The sequence below is a fragment of the Salvelinus namaycush genome, chromosome 34 (assembly GCF_016432855.1).
Source record: "Salvelinus namaycush isolate Seneca chromosome 34, SaNama_1.0, whole genome shotgun sequence".
Classification (NCBI taxonomy): Eukaryota; Metazoa; Chordata; class Actinopteri; order Salmoniformes; family Salmonidae; genus Salvelinus; species Salvelinus namaycush.
In genome coordinates this window covers 31662773-31682634 of record NC_052340.1, presented here as the reverse complement: position 1 = coordinate 31682634, position 19862 = coordinate 31662773, and the positions used below count along the sequence as shown (strand labels likewise).

General features: G+C 43.2%; 1 protein-coding gene across 3 annotated transcripts in view; it reads left to right on the top strand.

Annotated features, from left to right (window-relative positions):
• The window catches only part of LOC120028306 (von Willebrand factor A domain-containing protein 5A-like), a 41940-nt gene that overhangs the window by 8374 nt on the left and 13704 nt on the right, over positions 1-19862 (top strand). For all 3 annotated transcript variants that reach the window (XM_038973512.1, XM_038973510.1, XM_038973511.1), the window contains 6 exons: positions 87-309; positions 594-769; positions 6324-6438; positions 6642-6817; positions 7031-7119; positions 12777-12921. In XM_038973512.1, the coding sequence (XP_038829440.1) occupies positions 87-309; positions 594-769; positions 6324-6438; positions 6642-6817; positions 7031-7119; positions 12777-12921 (924 nt within the window). The remainder of the gene's footprint in view (positions 1-86; positions 310-593; positions 770-6323; positions 6439-6641; positions 6818-7030; positions 7120-12776; positions 12922-19862) is intronic.

Genomic DNA, 19862 nt, shown 5'->3' with positions numbered 1-19862 from the left:
AATCAGTATTATCCTTTTGACCACTCTCATATCACTATTGTCTCAGGCTGATGATGCATCCTTGTGTTCCTCTGTCCCCCTCTCAGGCGCGGGAGCAGTATGATGATTCGTTGAGCTCGGGCCAGCAGGCCTTCCTATTGGAGGAGAGTGATGAGAGCCCGGATGTGTTCAAGCTGAGTGTAGGTAGTCTGCCTCCAGGGGAGAAGGCCTCTGTCAGCCTGGACTATGTGACAGAGCTGGCTGTACAGGCTGACGATGGCCTGAGGCTCTGCCTGCCCGTTGTGCTCAACCCCCGCTATCAACCCCAGGGTAAGAACATGTGCCCCTGTATGGAGAGACACAAACCACTAATACATCATAGTGCAGTGTAAAACCTTGTGGGCAGCAGTGTGACTAGGAACCAGCAACTGGTCACATAGGGTGGTGGACTTCAGTCCTGCTCTTGGAGACCCACAGGGAGTGGTGCAGGCTTTAGGTCCAGTCCAATCACCCACAAATTAGCATGTTTCTGTTCATCTCTTTCCTCTCTGGCCTTCTGTCTTCTCTCTGTCTCTCTACCTCCTCCTCCCTCCCTGACCCCATCTCTCTCTAAGGGTCAGACAGTGGTAGTGGTGGCAGTGCCCTGGTGTCCTCGGTGCCTGCTGCTTCTGTGCCCTACAGTCTGTCCCTCAGTGCCCGTGTGTCGTCCCCTCATCCCATCTGTAGAGTAGAGTCCAACTGTCCCCTGGACCCACTCAACTACCTCAACACAGAGAAAACCCAAGCCACGGTACCTTGTCTGTGTCTGTGTGTGTGAGTGTGTGTGTGTGTGTGTGTTCATATGCATGTTTAAGTGTGTTTATTTTATACACAGTCAAATCAAATTGTATTGGTCACATACACATGGTTAGCAGCTGTTAATGTGAGTGTAGCGAAATGCTTGTGCTTCTAGTTCCGGCAGTGCAGTAATTATATAACAAGTAATCTAACAATTCCCCAACAACTACCTAATACACACATCTAAAGGGGTGAATGAGAATATGTACAGTTGAAGTCGGAAGTTTACATACACCTTAGCCAAATGCATTTAAACTCAGTTTTTCACAATTCCTGACATTTAATCCTAGTAAAAATTCCCTGTCTTAGGTCAGTTAGGATCACCACTTTATTTTAAGAATGTGAAATATCAGAATAATAGTAGAGTGATTTATTTCAGCTTTTATTTCTTTCATCACTTTCCCAGTGGGTCAGAAGTTTACATACACTCATTAGTATTTGGTAGCATTGCCTTTAAATTATTTAACTTGGGTCAAACGTTTCGGGTAGCCTTCCACCAGCTGCCCACAATAAGTTGGGTGAATTTTGGCCCATTCCTCCTGACAGAGCTGGTGTAACTGAGTCAGGTTTGTAGACCTCCTTGCTCGCACCCGCTTTTCAGTTCTGCCCACAAATTTTCTTTAGGATTGAGGTCAGGGCTTTGTGATGGCCACTCCAATACCTTGACTTTGTTGTCCTTAAGCCATTTTGCCACAAATTTGGAAGTATGCTTGGGGTCATTGTCCATTTGGAAGACCCGTTTGCGACCAAGCTTTAACTTCTTGACTGATGTCTTGATGTTGCTTCAATATATCCACATAATTTTCCTCCCTCATGATGCCATCTATTTTGTGAAGTGCACCAGCCCATCCACACAACATGATGCTCCCACCCCTGTGCTTCATGGTTGGGATGGTGTTCTTTTTCTTGCAAGCCTCCCCCTTTTTCCTCCAAACATAACAATGTTCATTATGGCTAAACAGTTCTATTTTTGTTTCATAAGACTAGGGGACATTTCTCCAAAAAGTACATGTGCATTTGCAAACCGTAGTCAGGCTTTTTTATGTCGGTTTTGGAGCAGTGGCTTCCTTGCTGAGCGGCCTTTCAGATTATGTTGATATAGGACTCGTTTTACTGTGGTGTCGTGTCTTTTGCTATGCCGGATTAAGTGATATGACATGCTATTCTATAAAATCCTTTCTCTGTAATTAATATTACCTGATTGAGCTAATCATGTAAATGTAATTAACTAGAAAGTCGGGGCACCACGAAAGAGTATTTATGGAGCTGTTATCTTCCGAATAAACTCTTAAAAACCTAGTAATATTTTACATCAATAGCAATCAATATTTATCGTCACCTTATTTCAGTCTCCTCTGAAAGTTGTAAATTCTTGGTTATCTTCACGAACCCTGGCTAACAAGTTGAATCAGCAATACAAAATTGTGTTTAATTACTTATTTACTAAATACCTAACTGATCACACAGAATTACATATACACAGAATGCAAATTATGTCATACAGAAAACGTCCCTGGTGGACGGAGCCGACATGACAGCTGGTTACACAAAGGAAAGGGGGTTGGGTTTGAGTGAAAGAGCGGGAAGACTGAGGAACAAAGGGAGAAGCTATGCTATCGTAAATACAGTATCTTATGCATTCTAAATTACCGCCCATTTGGAAAAGGGAAATGCAATAAATATTTACTCTGAGCTGCGCTTTTGTAGGTTGTTCGTAGATGCCTACCGTGTTGCCCAACAGAGATCTTGCTGTCCTCGGAAGAATGTCTCTGGTGGTAAATGGGATACGTTGTAGTATCGTTGTTGTGTGTTAGATTGGATACGTCGTCCGTCCTTTCCTAGCCCACGTTTACAGCGGCCGCTGCTAACTCAACGGCTCGGAGGTATCACTTCTGTAGTGAATAAGAGTGCAAAGTTCATACCATTCGCCACCAAAGCTCACGCTGAGGTTGGCTTAGTTCTGTAGTTATTATCTGAATCCTTCTGACATCGGACCGTCGCCCTAATGTACCCGGGACAGGAGGTTACATTTTCGTCAAGGGCTTACTGTAAATAGTGGAGGTAGAGAGGAGTGTGTTTCATAGTTTATAACCAATGTCTCTTCACAGGGGCGGGCCACTGATTGAGCAGAGCTCTAACCTTATGAAAACCCAATTCTCTCATTTGGAAACTTACATTAAAATTACATTAAATCTTTTCACAAATAGTTTCATATTTAAACATTTAAATTGCACAACAATTCCATGTGAATCTGATAACTAGAATGTGTAGACTTTCCCAGATACAGTTAATGTCATCCTGTCATCACTCATAATGTCTCAGATGACAACCGAACTGACATCATATTCATTAAGTACCAACACATATTTTCAACTGGTTCTATTACCGAAATATGGTTCCTCTCCCTCCACTTGTTTGATGTTCCCAGACTCTCTATGTTTAACAAAGACTATTCAAGAGTCCTTCAGTAGAGTCAGTGAGAGAGGGAAGGGAGAAAGGTATTCATGGGGGGGTCATAAACCTTACCCACAGGCCAGCGTCATGACAGTGGATATAGATACTTTTGTACCTGTTTCCTCCAGCATCTTCACAAGGTCCTTTGCTGCTGTTCTGGGATTGATTTGCACTTTTCTCACCAAAGTACGTTAATCTCAAGGAGACAGAACGCGTCTCCTTCCTGAGCAGTATGACGGCTGCGTGGTCCCATGGTGTTTATACTTGCGTACTATTGTTTGTACAGATGAACGTGATACCTTCAGGCATTTTGGAAATTGCTCCCAAGGATGAACTAGACTTGTGGAGGTCTACAATTTTTCTTGGCTGATTTCTTCTGATATTCCCATGATGTCAAGCAAAGAGACACTGAGTTTGAAGGTAGGCCTTGAAATGCATCCACAGGTACACCTCCAATTGACTCAAATGATGTCAATTAGCCTATCAGAAGCTTCTAAAGCCATGACATCATTTTCTGGAATTTTCCAAGCTGTTTAAAGGCACAGTCAACTTAGTGTATGTAAACTTCTGACCCACTGGAATTGTGATACAGTGAATTATAAGTGAAATAATCTGTCTGTAAACAATTGTTGGAAAAATTACTTGTGTCATGTGTAACGGATGTGAAATGGCTAGCTAGTTAGAGCGGTGGTGCGCGCCAGTTGCCTTTCAATCGGTGACGTCACTTGCTCTGAGACCTTGAAGTAGTGGTTCCTCTTGCTCTGCAAGGGTCGCGGCTTTTGTGGAGCGATGGGTAACGATGCTTCGTGGGTGACTGTTGTTGATGTGTGCAGAGGGTCCCTGGTTCGCGCCCGAGGTCGGGGCGAGGGGACGGACTAAAGTAAAACTGTTACATTGATGCTGTTGACCCGGATCACTGGTTGCTGCGGAAAAGGAGGAGGTCGAAAGGGGGGTGAGTGTAACGGATGTGAAATGGCTAGCTAGTTAGCGGTGGTGCGCGCCAGTTGCCTTTCAATCGGTGACGTCACTTGCTCTGAGACCTTGAAGTAGTGGTTCCCCTTGCTCTGCAAGGGCCGCGGCTTTTGTGGAGCGATGGGTAACGATGCTTCGTGGGTGACTGTTGTTGATGTGTGCAGAGGGTCCCTGGTTCGCGCCCGAGGTCGAGGCGAGGGGACGGACTAAAGTTAAACTGTTACACATGCACAGAGTAGATGTTCTAACCGACTTGCCAAAACTATAGTTCGTTAATAAGACATTTGTGGAGTTGTTGAAAAACAAGTTTTAATGACTCCAACCTAAGTGTATGTAAACTTCCGACTTCAACTGTACAAATAAGTACATGGATGAGCGATGGCCGAGCGGCATAGGCAAGGTGCAGTAGATGGTATAAAATACAGGATATACATGTGATATAAGTAATGCAAGATATGTACCAGTCCCAATCTACTTGAGACACACCTACTCATTCCAGCGTTTTTCTTTATTTTAACTTTTTTCTACTTTGTAGAACAATAGTGAAGACATCAAAACTATGAAATAACACATGGAATCATGTAGTATCCCAATTTTTTTTTTAACAAATCAAAATATATTAGATTCTTCAAAGTAGCCACCCTTTGCCTTGATGACAGCTTTGCACACTCTTGGCATTCTCTCAACCAGCTTAATGAGGTAGTCACCTGGAATGCATTTCAATTATCAAATGTGCCTTGTTAAAAGTTCGTTTGTGGAATTTCTTTACTGCGTTTTAGCCAATCAGTTGTGTTGTGACAAGGTAGGGGTGGTATACAGAAGAAATCCATATTTGGTAAAAGACCAAAACCATATTATGTCAAGAACAGCTCAAATAAGCAAAGAGAAACAATAGTCCATTACTTTAAGTCAATCTGGAACTTTGAAAGTTTCTTCAAGTGCAGTTGCAAAAGCGCTATGATGAAACTGGCTCTCATGAGGACCGCCACAGGAAAGGAAGACCCAGAGTTACGTCTGCTGCAGAAGATGAGTTCATTAGAGTTACCAGCCTCAGAAATTGCAGCCCAAATAAATTCTTCAGAGTTTAAGTAACAGACACATCTCAACATCAACTGTTGAGAGGAGACTGCGTGAATCAGGCCTTCATGGTCGAATTGCAAATGAACCACTACTAAGGACACCAACAAGAAGAAGAGACTTGCTTGGGCCAAAAAACACGAGCAATGGACATTAGACCGGTGGAAATCTGTCCTTTGGTCTGATGAGTCCAAATTTGAGAGAAAATAGGTGAACGGATGATCTCTGCATGTGTGGTTCCCACTGTGAAGCATGGAGGAGGTGTGATGGTGTGGGGGTGCTTTGATGGTAACACTGTCGGGGATTTATTTAGAATTTAAGGCACAATTAACCAGCAGGTCTACCACAGCATTCTGCAGCGATACCCCATCCCATCTGGTTTGCACTTAGTGGAACTATTATTTGTTTATCAAAAGGAGAACACCTCCAGGCTGTGTAAGTGCAATTTGACCAAGAAAGATAGTGATTGAGTGCTGCATCAGATGACCTGGCCTCCACAATCACCCGACCTTAACCCATTTTAGATGGTTTGGAATGAGTTGGACCGCAGAGTGAAGGAAAAGCAGCCAACATGTGCTCAGCATCTGTGGGATCTCCTTCAAGACTGTTGGAAAAGCATTCCAGGTGAAGCTGGTTGAGAGAATGCCAAGAGTGTGCGAAGCTGTCATTACGGCCAAGGGTGGCAACTTTGAAGAATGTATAATATAAAATATATTTTGATTTGTTTAACACTTTTTTGGGGTTAATACATGATTCCATATGTTATTTCATAGTTTTGATGTCTTCACTATTATTCTACAATGTAAAAATTAAGAAAACCCCCTTGAATGAGTAGGTGTGTCCAAACTTTTGACTGGTACTGTACGTACGTATGAATGTCTGAGTGTACAGTATGTCTGTGTGCGTACACTCTCACTAGCACCATGAACCATCCGAATCCTTCATAGTTGTTAAATTCCCTCTCAGACTGCTCTGTCTTCATGTGAATGTTGTTCTAACTGCAGGTCAGTCTGGCTGCAGGTCATCAATTTGACCGGGACGTTGAGCTGTTGTTGTATTACCAAGACACCCATCAGCCTACTGCTATAGTAGAGGCAGCACAGACTTCTGCCAAGCCAGGTGAGGGGGGGTGGGTTTACTCTGTTGTAGATGTGTGGAGATGAGATCAATGAGTAGTCTAGTCTACTACCTTAATCCATGTTTACATAGAGGAACATGGTGAGACAGAAGATACAGTAGATGTAGTGTAGAGATGGAGAAAGAGGACAAAGGCTGTTGAACACTTCTGTCACTCTGTCTTGCTCTCTCTTTATCGCTCCCAGGCTCTCTGATGGGCGACCCAGTGGTCATGCTGAGCCTGTACCCAGAGTTCCCCAACGATGTGATGTCATCGATGACCTCACTCGGGGAATTCCTTTTTGTTGTGGATCGCTCTGGCAGCATGTCAATCTCCATGCACAATGGGTCTGGGGCTCAGGACCGCATTGGCAGTGCCAGAGTATACACACACACACACACACACACACACACACACACACACACACACACAACCCTGCGCTAGTAAATTAACATCTCAATCTGCACAGGATTCACCAAGAGATAGTTTAGAGTGAAATCCAGTACACAGTGGTTACTCTGTAGTCTTCCATTCTTTAAGCATGTCCTATATGGTTTATTGAATGGTAAAAACACTTGAATTTCTCTCTTGCAGGATACTCTGCTGCTCTTGCTGAAAAGCCTGCCAATGGGCTGCTACTTCAACATCATCGGCTTTGGGTCCAGTTATGAGTCCTTCTTTCCGTGAGTGTTCTCTACTTTCAACCCTCGTCTCAATCAGTTCAAGTCAGTGTCTGAGGACTTACGTTTTTTACAAACACATTTAGCTGTGTCATTCTAGGGTTTTATCATGTATGTTGTACCAGGTAGTCCAAATCCAAAGATAATCGGTGACAGTGTTTGACAGTTAATGTTTACATCTTTTTTTAAATTTGACCTTTATTTAACTAGGCAAGTCAGTTAAGAACAAATTCTTATTTTCAATGACTGCCTAGGAACAGTGGGTTAACTACCTTGTTCAGGGGCAGAATGATGAGCTAATCATTTGCAGCAGGTAGGGGTAGAGCCCTCACGGTGACGGTATTACCGCCACACCAACTGTCACGAGTCATGAAGGCAGTCAAATTCCACATGACCATTTAGTCACGGTAATTAGGCTTCTCCAAGCTCTGATGCTGCTGATGGTCATTAGTAGCCTACCAAACTTGCTAACTGCCTGGTACTCAGCACTCTATTGTCCCTCTAATCACTCTGACATATATGCAAATGTCATCAAACACTTCATGAGAGCCCATGAGCTCATGTTGTGCAACATTTCTGTAGGCTATGCAATTGCGTGAGAAAACAGAGTTTTGATGGCCTCTATAGGCTAGGCCTACTGTATTTATTAATCTTTATTCATCAACTTTCCTAATATTAAGCACATTGATTTGCTTTACAACAGGAGTATAGCCTACCTGGCTGTCATGAATATGAACCATGGCAAAAGTGTCCTCCATTCGCTATTTATGTGCATAGTCCTCCATTTGCTATTGAAGTGCTATTTTCTCATGCCCCTGTTCTGAGACAGGTGCATGATAATGGTCCATTCTAAGTCAAAATAAATATCACTCATTTATTAAATGTAAAGACAACATTCAATTAAGAATAGTCTGATGGGTGACAACGTTAGAATATCTCTTATGATTTAAAAAAAATTCTATTTTAATTTCACCTTTATTTAACCAGGTAGGCCAGTTGGGAACAAGTTCTCATTTACAACTGCGACCTGGCCAAGATAAAGCAAAGCAGTGCGACAAATTACAACGCAGTTACACATGGAATAAACAAACGTACAGTCAATAACACAATGGAAAAAAATCTGTATACAGTGTGTGCAAATGAAGTAAGGAGGTAAGGCAATAAAAAGGCCATCGTGGCGAAGTAATTACAATGTAGCATTAACACTGGAGTGATAGATGTGCAGATGATGATGTGCAAGTAGATTGATGTTTTATCAGTGGCGATTTTAGCATGTAAATCTTGGTGGGTCAAACAACAATAACAAATGTTGATGCATGCCAGCAAAGCCACAACACAACACTAAACATACATTCAATGCACTATAACGGTGACAAATGGTGCCCACAAACTGTTAGGGCCTACATAAAGCTGTCCCAAAAGCAGAGCGCCCTTTTCAGCACCATGGAGTGAATCCTTACCACCGCTACACCTGGTTATCAGCGAGCCTTGTCTGGCAGCGAAACAGTTCATTCAGCCTCAAAAAAAACAAAGACTTGCTTAAACAAATGTGGTTTATACTAACAATTGAGATGTACAAACTATGGCATAAGGGAACGACGAGCGGATAAGAGGCAATCCAAGCTAGGTCGGACGTAGTCAATATAACTATTTGTTCAGCGCTTTTGAAATGTACAGCAGCAGAATTCAGAACATGGGCCGTTCTTACAGTATTCTCCCTGTACACCAAGTCAGAACCGTAGGTTAAATAAAGGGGGCTTATAAGCAGACAATGAAAGCTCTTACAATATTCAATGATTACATTTCTTGAAAACAGGCTATTGGCTAAATGGGAGGAAAGGGACCAAATTATTAGGGTGAGGCACATGGGCTACTAACTGCTTACTACACAACATACACTTAGTATTACTTTCTTGGCTACAGTATACATATCTCCCTGGCATATTACATCATTTATGTAGCAGCATACAAGACATTTTTGGACTCACCTTATTGTGCTGTGCTCACTTGAACAGGAAGGTGGCGCGGCGGTCCTTCTTGTGGGCTCTAGAAAGAGGCCCGAGTTCCCGACTTGGAATAACCGTTCAGTTATTTTCCCAGTCGGAGATAATTTTTCCCCCAGAGTTCCCAGTTGTCTTGAACGCGGCAGAAGTCATGCTGGATTGACCGCATGGCCAATGTATAAAAATTTTACCAATTGGATATCACACAAAATTGGTGAGAAAAGGGGGTATTTAATTTAAGGATAAACATTCACACGCAATGCCATGGGCCAGAAGTTACGATCTTGTCTCATTGCTGCAACTCCCCTATGGACTCGGCGAAGGTCGAAAGCCTCACTGCTTCTTGACACACTGCTCGCTTAACCCGGAAGCCAGCTGCACCAATGTGTCATGGGAAACACTGTTGAACTGACGACTGCAGTCAGCTTGCAGGCGCCCGGCACAAGGAGTCGCTAGAGCACAATGAGACAAGGAAATCCCGGCCGGCCAAGCCCTCCCCTAATCCGGACGACACTGGGCCAATGAGGGCTGAGGCTGCAGTCGCGCCTCAGCCCTCATTGTTGAATTTGCAATTTCCAACTTGTTGTGTAATGTGTGTCCGATGAGCACCGATATGTTTTATCTAATAATTTCTCATATGACAAGTGTCGTGATGTAGCTATTAGTAATATGATGACATGCTATTTATCGAATAATTAATTGTGTAGTTATTATGTGATTTAAATTAATCATGTAACAATTACCTCATTAGTAACCTGGGGCACCACAGGAAAAGTTTGTTTAACGAGTTACCGTTTCCCAAATTAACTCAAGAAAATCTGAATCTCGATATCATAGCATTTCCTCATATCAGTCTCATTCTGAACATTCCATAATCCGTTAAATCTGCAGGAACGCTAGTCTACATGATGACTCAGGAATACATAAATTGGCTTAATTATTTATTTACTTACTAAATAATCACACAGAATTACATAAACACACACACAGGATAGATTATACATTGATTACCAACTAAATGTAATAAAAAGTCCCTCGTGGACTAACCCGATATGACGGCTTGTTACACAATGAAAAAGGGTGGGGAAAGAAAGAGCGGGAGAAGGGGAGACAAAGGAATTCAACTATCGTACATGCAGTTGAATAATACGCTCATGTAAATATGGACATTTAGCACCCTAACAACCACTCATTCGGATTTAGAAATGCAATGTACATATTTACGCTTGTATGTCTTTGTCGTCTCTCTCTGTTGAAATTGCCCGATCAGCCTGTGGAGAGTAGTTCATCAGAAAGTCTCTGGATGTGTAAGTCTCTTGTTGTCCACCAGAGGTCCCCATGTCCGCAGTAGCAATCTTCTTCTTTGTTCTGGAAGTGTCCGTTCAAATGGATACATCAGAGTACCACACGGTGGTGGGAGGGAAATGTTCTTCCCTTCTCATCCCTGTTAGACTGGATCCTTCAAAAGGTACACACGTAGTGGCCCTCGGCCGAGTTTACTAGACTAAAGTACTTAAACAGCTGCAGACTGAATGTTCCGATGTAGTCTTTATCTTCTTAACTCAAAGTGAGTCTTACCATTTTCTGGTCTGGTAGAGTCTAACCATTCCTGATGTCCGGCTCAACACCGTCCGTATACTGGTCTCAATGTTTGATTATTCAGGGTACAGTTAGAACCTATTTACACGCCAGTAGCAACCTGGCAATGTACTGGTCTCTTGAGATGTTGTTCTTCTCTGTTGAACGTTTCAGAGTTTCTAACCATCTCGTGTCGATCATGCTGGTCTAGTAATTCTTTAGGGGAAAAAGGGGCATTCCCTCCTTTGGCATAATGTTTGTGCTCACGTGGGCGTGGTTACTGACTTGGCAAAAGTCTCTATGAAAAAATGTTACCTCAGTTAGAAGGTTAAAATCACATTTAATCTTCTCACAAATAGTTTCAAATTTAATCATATACATTTTACAATATTTAGATGTAAACCTGACCCCTTGAATGTGTACACTTTCAGAGATAAAGCTATTTAGTTATACCGTCCTTAACAATATCACATAAACAATAATCATATAAAATCAGTTGTTGTTAAGTCCCACCAACTATTTCAAACATTATTTACATTAGAAATATTGTTTCAATGTCCAAACTTTTGATGTTACAGTACTGCAAAATCAATCTCTTTTGTAACAAAGGGATTTTTAACTTCCATTTCTGCATAGTGGAAGAGAGAGTTCCTGCAAGGAACCGTCATAAAACTGGCCAACTCCCCCAGGAGGGGGGGGGGGGGTCTTCTCTTGAAACCTTTGGTTAGCCGGCACCTTTGATCTCCATCCAGGAGGGCAAGTCATAACACAAGGATTGAAAAGGATTTGCCAGTAGATTGCCAACTTGATTCATGATGATCAATGACTGCTTGTCTAGCTTTCTACCTAAGATTTTTTAAAGTATCAAAGTCCAATCAAAGCTATGTAATTTGACATAATTTTGTCTGTGGCCAATGACCTAATGTAAGTCTATGGCAGCACCCAAGGGGCTTGAATTTTCGAGCTTTACCAGTAGAGCTACCAGTTTTGCGTTGAAGTAGTGTCCGCATGAGTGAACACTGAGCCAATCACAGAACAACCAGAGAACATTACCAACCCCTACACTCCGTATTTTCCGCTGGCTGCCCCACCACTACAGAAAGCACTGAGCTAGGCTGAAACACCTGTATTTTGGAGCTGCCTTACTCTTTAAGCTAAACAGGTGGGGCTCAAAACCCTGCCCTAAATGACTCGTCGCCGCTGTGTACTATCACTAATGCCCAGCTTGTGCATTAAGGCCAGAAACCTCGCATACCTTTTTTTTTCTTTTTTCGCGACTTTCAAATCATAGTCGCACACCTCATGTATCCTAGCCCATAGGCCTATATGTTTTGATAAGGTTTGTATTAGAGGTCGATCGATTATGATTTTTCAACGCCGATACCGATTATTGGAGGACCAAAAAAGCCGATACCGATTAACCGGCCTGTTTATTTTTAAATGTTTTATTTATCTTACATATATCCTAATGTTTGTATCACAACTAAAGTCGCATAAATATCTCGAAATGAAGTATATAGGAGGACCAGTTTCTTTGTTAACCGCTCAACACAGAATAGCTGCATGTGCGCACTTCTTTTGAAATCGTTTGGAGAAAATATCCTTTCTATTTTATTAAGATTTGTTCAATTGTATTCTTCATACTATAAAACATAATGCCATGGAATTCCAAGCACATCTTGTCTGCTAAATTAACTAGTGTAGCCCACAGCCATATGGCATAGCCTCAGAGTGCTATTCTGTTCTTCTGAAATAGACTACATTTTCTTCATATCGTGTTTCTTTAGACCTGTCAAAAATAAGTAATGGATATATTGTGATGGTGGCTTGTTTAGGCTAGGCTTGTTTAGGCTATGCTTGTTTAGGCTATGCTTGGAAGCCAGGAGATGCTACACATGCTTATACTAATAGCGGTCAATTACCATGAGACCAGCAGTTATTTGCTGACAATTACTTGGCTGACAAAATTTCATGACTGCCACAGCCCTAGGTAGGGGAAATATTAAAATGTCCATGTCCTATAATATGTTGTGGTGATGATCCTTTGACCTTCTGTGTTTGTGTCTATCTGGACATCAGTAAGAGTGTGGAGTACAGCCAGAAGACCATGGATGAGGCTCTGCAGAAGGTGAAGGCAATGAGGGCTGACCTGGGAGGTACAGAGATCCTCCAGCCTTTAAAACATATCTACAGCCAGCCCTGCCTCCCTGACCAGCCCAGACAGGTAACTTACACACCTTACATAAACAAACACCCTGTTTCTGTAAGATAAGTTGGATTAAGGAATAAAGACAGACACCAATGTTAAGTTCAATAGCCTTGTTAAGCATTGTACAAATCCCTACGCCTGGAGTCTGGGGAACAGTCCAACTAGTCGATTACCTATCAACTAGACTCCGTAACATCATCCTTTTCAATAGAAAGTGCAAACATAACGGCATAACATTGAGTTCTTAACAGTCAAGTCATAACAATTGAAAAGCATGACATTTTCTTTTTACTTCAGCTGTCATCTTCCTTTTTTAAATTTTTTAAATTTTTGAAATATTTTTTTAAATTAACAGACAACAAGTTAAGTCTCTTGCTTACAGAGTAAGCCTGTCCGGTGGCTTGCACAGCCGACCCACCCGTGAGTAAGTATTGGCTCTGACAGGGGTAGGATTAGGGCCACGAGCTGGAGAGTTTGGTGGGGTAGAAGCTTCACCTTCAGTTGGCTCATGTCTCAATTCTGCACCCCTTACCCTTAGGCCTGGACTGTGATCCAGCTCATCTAGGTGAGTGTATGGCATGTTCTGGTTTGTCTGCTCTGCTACGCGCAGATCCACCCGATTGCGACGATAGAGGGAGCCACCAACATCCACCAGGTAAGAACGTGGTGTAACTCTCTGTAGGCATGTGCCCAGCCTCCAAAGTCCTGTGTGGTCTCCCGGCAGCGGTTTCATCCTTATAGTTTCACCCACCTCCAGCTCTGGTAGGTCTCGAGCAGTCCGGTCGTAGAAGCACTTAGCGAGCTGCTTTCTGTGACGCAGTTTGTCCGTGACGCCAACCATGACGCAGGGCTCAAGTAGCTTGTTAGCTACGGGGATAGTAGTCTTCAGACGTCTGGACAGAAGGCGTTGTGCTGGGCTGCTGTCCATGTTTTCGGTGGGTGTGTTCCTCCACTGTAAGATCGCTTTCCATGGGTCGTTGCTGTCGCGCAAGGCCCTGCTTAACAGGTTTTTTGCAATCTTGACAGCTGATTCTGCCTTGCCATTTGCTTTTGGGTGTCTTGGAGAGGAGGTCACGTGGTCAAACTCCCATTCTGAGGCGAAACGCTTGAACTGTGCAGTGAATTGTGGGCCATTGTCCGTGATTACCTTGTCAGGCTGACCTTGCCTTGCAAACTGCGCCTTGCAGCGCTTTATGACCGTCTCTGCAGACAAGTCAGGGAGCAGTTCAATTTCCCAAAAGTCAGAGTAATGATCAACGAGGAGAAGATAGTCCTTTTGTCTGTGGCTGAATAAGTCCATGCTGATGATTTGCCAGGCCCTTGTGGGCAGTTCGTGTGACATCATGGTTTCCTTTTGCTGTTCATGAGCGTACTCGTTGCATGTGGTACAGTTGCTGACAAAGTCTTTAATTTCTGCTTGCATGTTTGGCCAGTATAATGTTTCACGAGCCTGACGGTAGCATGCGTCACCTCCAACGTGACTGGAGTGTATGCGGGTAAGCATCTCTGGACGTAGTGATTTGGGAATAATGACCTTCTGACCTCTGAACAAGACGCCATTTTGCACACTGATCTCATCTCGAAAGGTCCAGTATTCTCTCACTGTGAAAGGTGTCTCCTCTTTCAGATATGGCCAACCTGCGAGAGCCATGGACTTCAGTGACTGTAGGTGTTCGTCCTTGTCAGTATGTTGCCTGATCTGGGCTAGGCGGTGATCTGTCACGTTTAAGTAGTCTGCCTGATTGATCTGTTGAACATCTTGTTGTTCCTGCTGTAGCGAACAGATGGCCTGCCGCTGATAGGCAGTGCCTCTACCTGTACATTGTGCTGTTGCCCTGCTCAGTGTCTCACGGATGTACATCTCTGGTCCTGGCTTGTAAATGACCTTCAGGCTGTAGTTTTGCAGAGTCAGGAGCATGCTTTGAAGCCTCTTGGGCGCGTTGAGGAGAGGTTTACTGAATATGGCAATGAGTGGTTTGTGGTCAGTTTCAGCGGTGACCAGCTCTCGACCATATAAGTAGTGATGGAATCGCTGGCAGGAGAAGACGATGCTGAGGCACTCTTTCTCAATTTGTGCATAGTTTTGTTCGGTGGGGGTGAGCGCTCTCGAGGCAAACGCAACGGGCTGGCCTTCCTGCATAAGGCAGCATCCAAGTCCCCTTTGGCTAGAGTCGCTCTGGATTGTGACAGGCTTCGTGACGTCGTAGTAGCGCAACACTGGCATGGATGAAGCCAGAGATTTCATCTCCTGCACTGCGGCCTCGTGCTTGGGTAGCCAGTGCCATGGTGTGTCTTTGTCCAGCAACCGGCGCAGAGGCTCACAGACTGCTGATAGGTGTGGCATGAAGAAACATGGTATCAGAAGTGGCTCGGAAAACACACGTTTGTTATTTTTGTAGCTAAGTACAGTATAGGCGCAGTTACGTTCCATATGCGAACACAAGCCGTTTCCTACTCACAACACTGATCAACTCGTTGTTAGCTGGCTAGCTAGCATCACTACCTACCTCCATGACTGAAGGCAAAGAAATCTCCTATTCCATTGCTATGGCAGCGAACATTCCGCCACCAAATCACATGGTTCTCACAGGGGACTGGAATACTAATTGGGACAACTTCAGGGATGAATTCGAGGACTATGCGCTGGCGACCGGTCTACATGAGAAACCCAACGAGGTACAAGCGGCAACTCTGAGGAGTTTAATGGGCAGCGAATGCAGGCATATCTACCGGCACAATCTCACCCTCACGGCACGACAACAGTGTGATGCAAAGGCTATATTGGATGCATTGGAGAATTACTTCAAACCCGCCAGAAACGTAATTTACGAGCGGTTCGTTTTCGGAAGCTGCAAACAGGAAGAGGGTGAGTCAGTACACAACTTTGTAACCCGTTTGAGAGAGAAATCCGCCACTTGTGAATACGGGGGATTGAAAGATGAACTGATTCGTGACAAAATAGTACTGGGAATTGCAAATGAGAATACGCGCCGGCGTCTACTGAGAGAGAGAGGCTTAACATTAGTAACTGCCATCGAAATGTGCCGCACTGCTGAAGTCACTGACATGAGAATGAGAGCAATGGAAACGGAAACCCCACGCTCCGACGTTGATACTGTTCACGCTGTTGCTAGGCAGACATTCAGACAAAACCAATCGAGGCAGAGTAATTCACCACGAACGGTGAACACAGAGAGCCCCGTAGCATGTAAATACTGTGGGAATACACACACACGTGGCAAAGAGCACTGCCCGGCCTACGGAAAACCATGCAGAGCTTGTGGAACTAATAATCACTTTGCAAAAGTGTGTCTCAAAAGCAAAAGAAGGGTGAGTGAGGGCAAGATTCACTGTGTTGATGATGTTACTCAATGTTCAGAGCTGAACAGTGAAAGTGACATTTACATGCATGAATCCATTGGGGCTGTACACTCAAGAGGGAAGAAATGGTTTGTGACACTACGATTACACAACAAGCAACAACAATGTCAACTGGATTCGGGTGCTACATGCAACGTAATGAGCTACAAAGACAAAATCAATCTGGCACCTGACACACATCTATTTCCCAGCGATACTAGACTAAAGCTGTACTCAGGAGAACTAATGAGCTCTATGGGCACCTTTGAGACCGAATGTGTTATTCGGGGACGCAAACACAAGCTGGAGTTTGAGATTGTGAAAACCAGTCAAAATCCTCTCCTCTCAGGCTCTACATGCGAACGCCTGGGACTGATGCAGTTCACTGTACCAAATGACCTGCACATTGTGGATCATGTCCAGCATGGACCCCTGTCCAAAGAACAACTACTCAGCAGATATGACGATGTATTCAACATGCCCGTTGAATCAGTGCCTGGGGAGGTACACTTTGAAGTGGATGAGAGCATTACTCCAGTCCAGTGTGCTCCTCGCAATGTGCCCATTGCAATGAAAGTGGCTGTGAAGGCCCAGCTGGACAAGTATGAGGCCGATGGCCACATGACATCTGTGACTGAACCAACTGACTGGATCAGCAATATGGTCATAGTGAAAAAAACAGAGAAGCTGAGGGTCTGCATCGACCCAAAGCATCTGAACCAAGCACTGAAACGATCCCACTTCTGACACCATGTTTCTGTAAGATAAGTTGGATTAAGGAATAAAGACAGACACCAATGTTAAGTTCAATAGCCTTGTTAAGCATTGTACAAATCCCTACGCCTGGAGTCTGGGGAACAGTCCAACTAGTCGATTACCTATCAACTAGACTCTGTAACACACCCCATAGACAAATGTGTCTGCACTTTCTGAAACGATGGTTCCATTGAGAAGCTCAGGCATGACTTTACTGTGGGTTATACAGTGATATTAGGGATGCTCTTTACTGTGGGGTTATACAGTGACCGTAGGGATGATCTTTACTGTGGGTTATACACTGACATTAGGGATGATCTTTACTGTGGGTTATACGGTGACATTAGGGATGATCTTTACTGTGGGTTATACAGTGACCGTAGGGATGATCTTTACTGTGGGTTATACACTGACAGTAGGGATGATCTTTACTGTGGGTTATACAGTGACCGTAGGGATGATCTTTACTGTTGGTTATACACTGACAGTAGGGATGATCTTTACTATGTGTTATACAGTGACAGTAGGGATGATCTTTACTGTGGGTTATACACTGACAGTAGGGATGATCTTTACTGTGGGTTATACAGTGACAGTGGGAATGATCTTTACAGTGGGTTATACAGTGACCGTAGGGATGATCTTTACTGTGGGTTATACACTGACAGTAGGGATGATCTTTACTGTGGGTTATACACTGACAGTAGGGATGATCTTTACTGTGGGTTATACAGTGACATTAGGGATGATCTTTACTGTGGGTTATACACTGACAATAGTGATGATCTTTACTGTGGGTTATACAGTGACAGTAGGGATGATTTTTACTGTTGGTTATACAGTGACCGTAGGGATGATCTTTACTGTGGGTTATACAGTGACCATAGGGATGATCTTTACTGTGGGTTATACAGTGACATTAGGGATGATCTTTACACTGACAGTAGGGATGATCTTTACTGTGGGTTATACAGTGACCGTAGGGGTGATCTTTACTGTGGGTTATACAGTGACAGTAGGGATGATCTTTACTGTGGGTTATACAGTGACAGTGGGGATGATCTTTACTGTGGGTTATACAGTGACAGTGGGGATGATCTTTACTGTGGGTTATACAGTGACAGTGGGGATGATCTTTACTGTGGGTTATACAGTGACAGTGGGGATGAGCTTTACTGTGGGTTATACAGTGACAGTGGGGATGAGCTTTACTGTGGGTTATACAGTGACAGTAGGGATGATCTTTACTGTGGGTTATACAGTGACCGTAGGGATGATCTTTATTGTTGGTTATACAGTGACCGTAGGGATGATCTTTACTGTGTGTTATACACTGACAGTAGGGATGATCTTTACTGTGGGTTATACAGTGACAGTAGGGATGATCTTTACTGTGGGTTATACAGTGACAGTTGGGATGATCTTTACTGTGGGTTATACACTGACAGTTGGGATGATCTTTACTGTGGGTTATACAGTGACATTAGGGATGATCTTTACTGTGTATTATACAGTGATGGTAGGGATGATCTTTACTGTGGGTTATACACTGACAGTAGTGCTGATCTTTACTGTGGGTTATACACTGACAGTAGGGATGATCTTTACTGTGGGTTATACAGTGACAGTAGGGATGATCTTTACTGTGGGTTATACAGTGACAGTTGGGATGATCTTTACTGTGGGTTATACACTGACAGTTGGGATGATCTTTACTGTGGGTTATACAGTGACATTAGGGATGATCTTTACTGTGTATTATACAGTGATGGTAGGGATGATCTTTACTGTGGGTTATACACTGACAGTAGTGCTGATCTTTACTGTTGGTTATACAGTGACAGTAGGGATGATCTTTACTGTTGGTTATACAGTGACAGTAGGGATGATCTTTACTGTGGGTTATACAGTGACAGTGGGGATGATCTTTACTGTGGGTTATACAGTGACAGTGGGGATGATCTTTACTGTGGGTTATACAGTGACAGTGGGGATGATCTTTACTGTGGGTTATACAGTGACAGTAGGGATGATCTTTACTGTGGGTTATACAGTGACAGTAGGGATGATCTTTACTGTGGGTTATACAGTGACAGTGGGGATGATCTTTACTGTGGGTTATACAGTGACAGTAGGGATGATCTTTACTGTGGGTTATACAGTGATGGTAGGGATGATCTTTACTGTGGGTTATACACTGACAGTAGTGATGATCTTTACTGTTGGTTAAACAGTGACATTAGGGATGATCCTTTTTCATCAGCTGTCCAGCTACAGTGAAAATAATTTCTACTGAACACAAATATAAATGCAACATATAACAATTTCTAAGGTTTACAGTTCACAGTGGTGTAAAGTCCTTATGTAGTTTTTTGGGGTAACTTTACTTTACTATTTATATTTTTGACTACTTTTTCTTCACTATATTCCTAACACACACATTGTCATTTTTACTCCATACATTTTCCCTGACAACCCAAAGTACTCATTACATGTTGAATGCTTAGCAGGACAGGAAAATTGTGAAATTCACGCACTTATCAACACACATGCATCTTTTGTAAATAATTTTGGAGTGTGCCCCTGGATATCCATACATTTTAAAAACAAGAAACTGGTGCTTTGCATAATAAGTGACTTCTACTTTTGATACTTAAGTATATTTTAGCATTTACATTTACTTTTCATACCTTTCTGGACTACCCATCCCGGATCCGGGATCATTCTCATCAGAAACGCTGACTAGCATAGCCTAGCCTAGCGCCACAGGGAATATAATATAATTTCATGAAATCACAAGTCCAATACAGCAAATGAAAGATAAACATCTTTTGAATCCA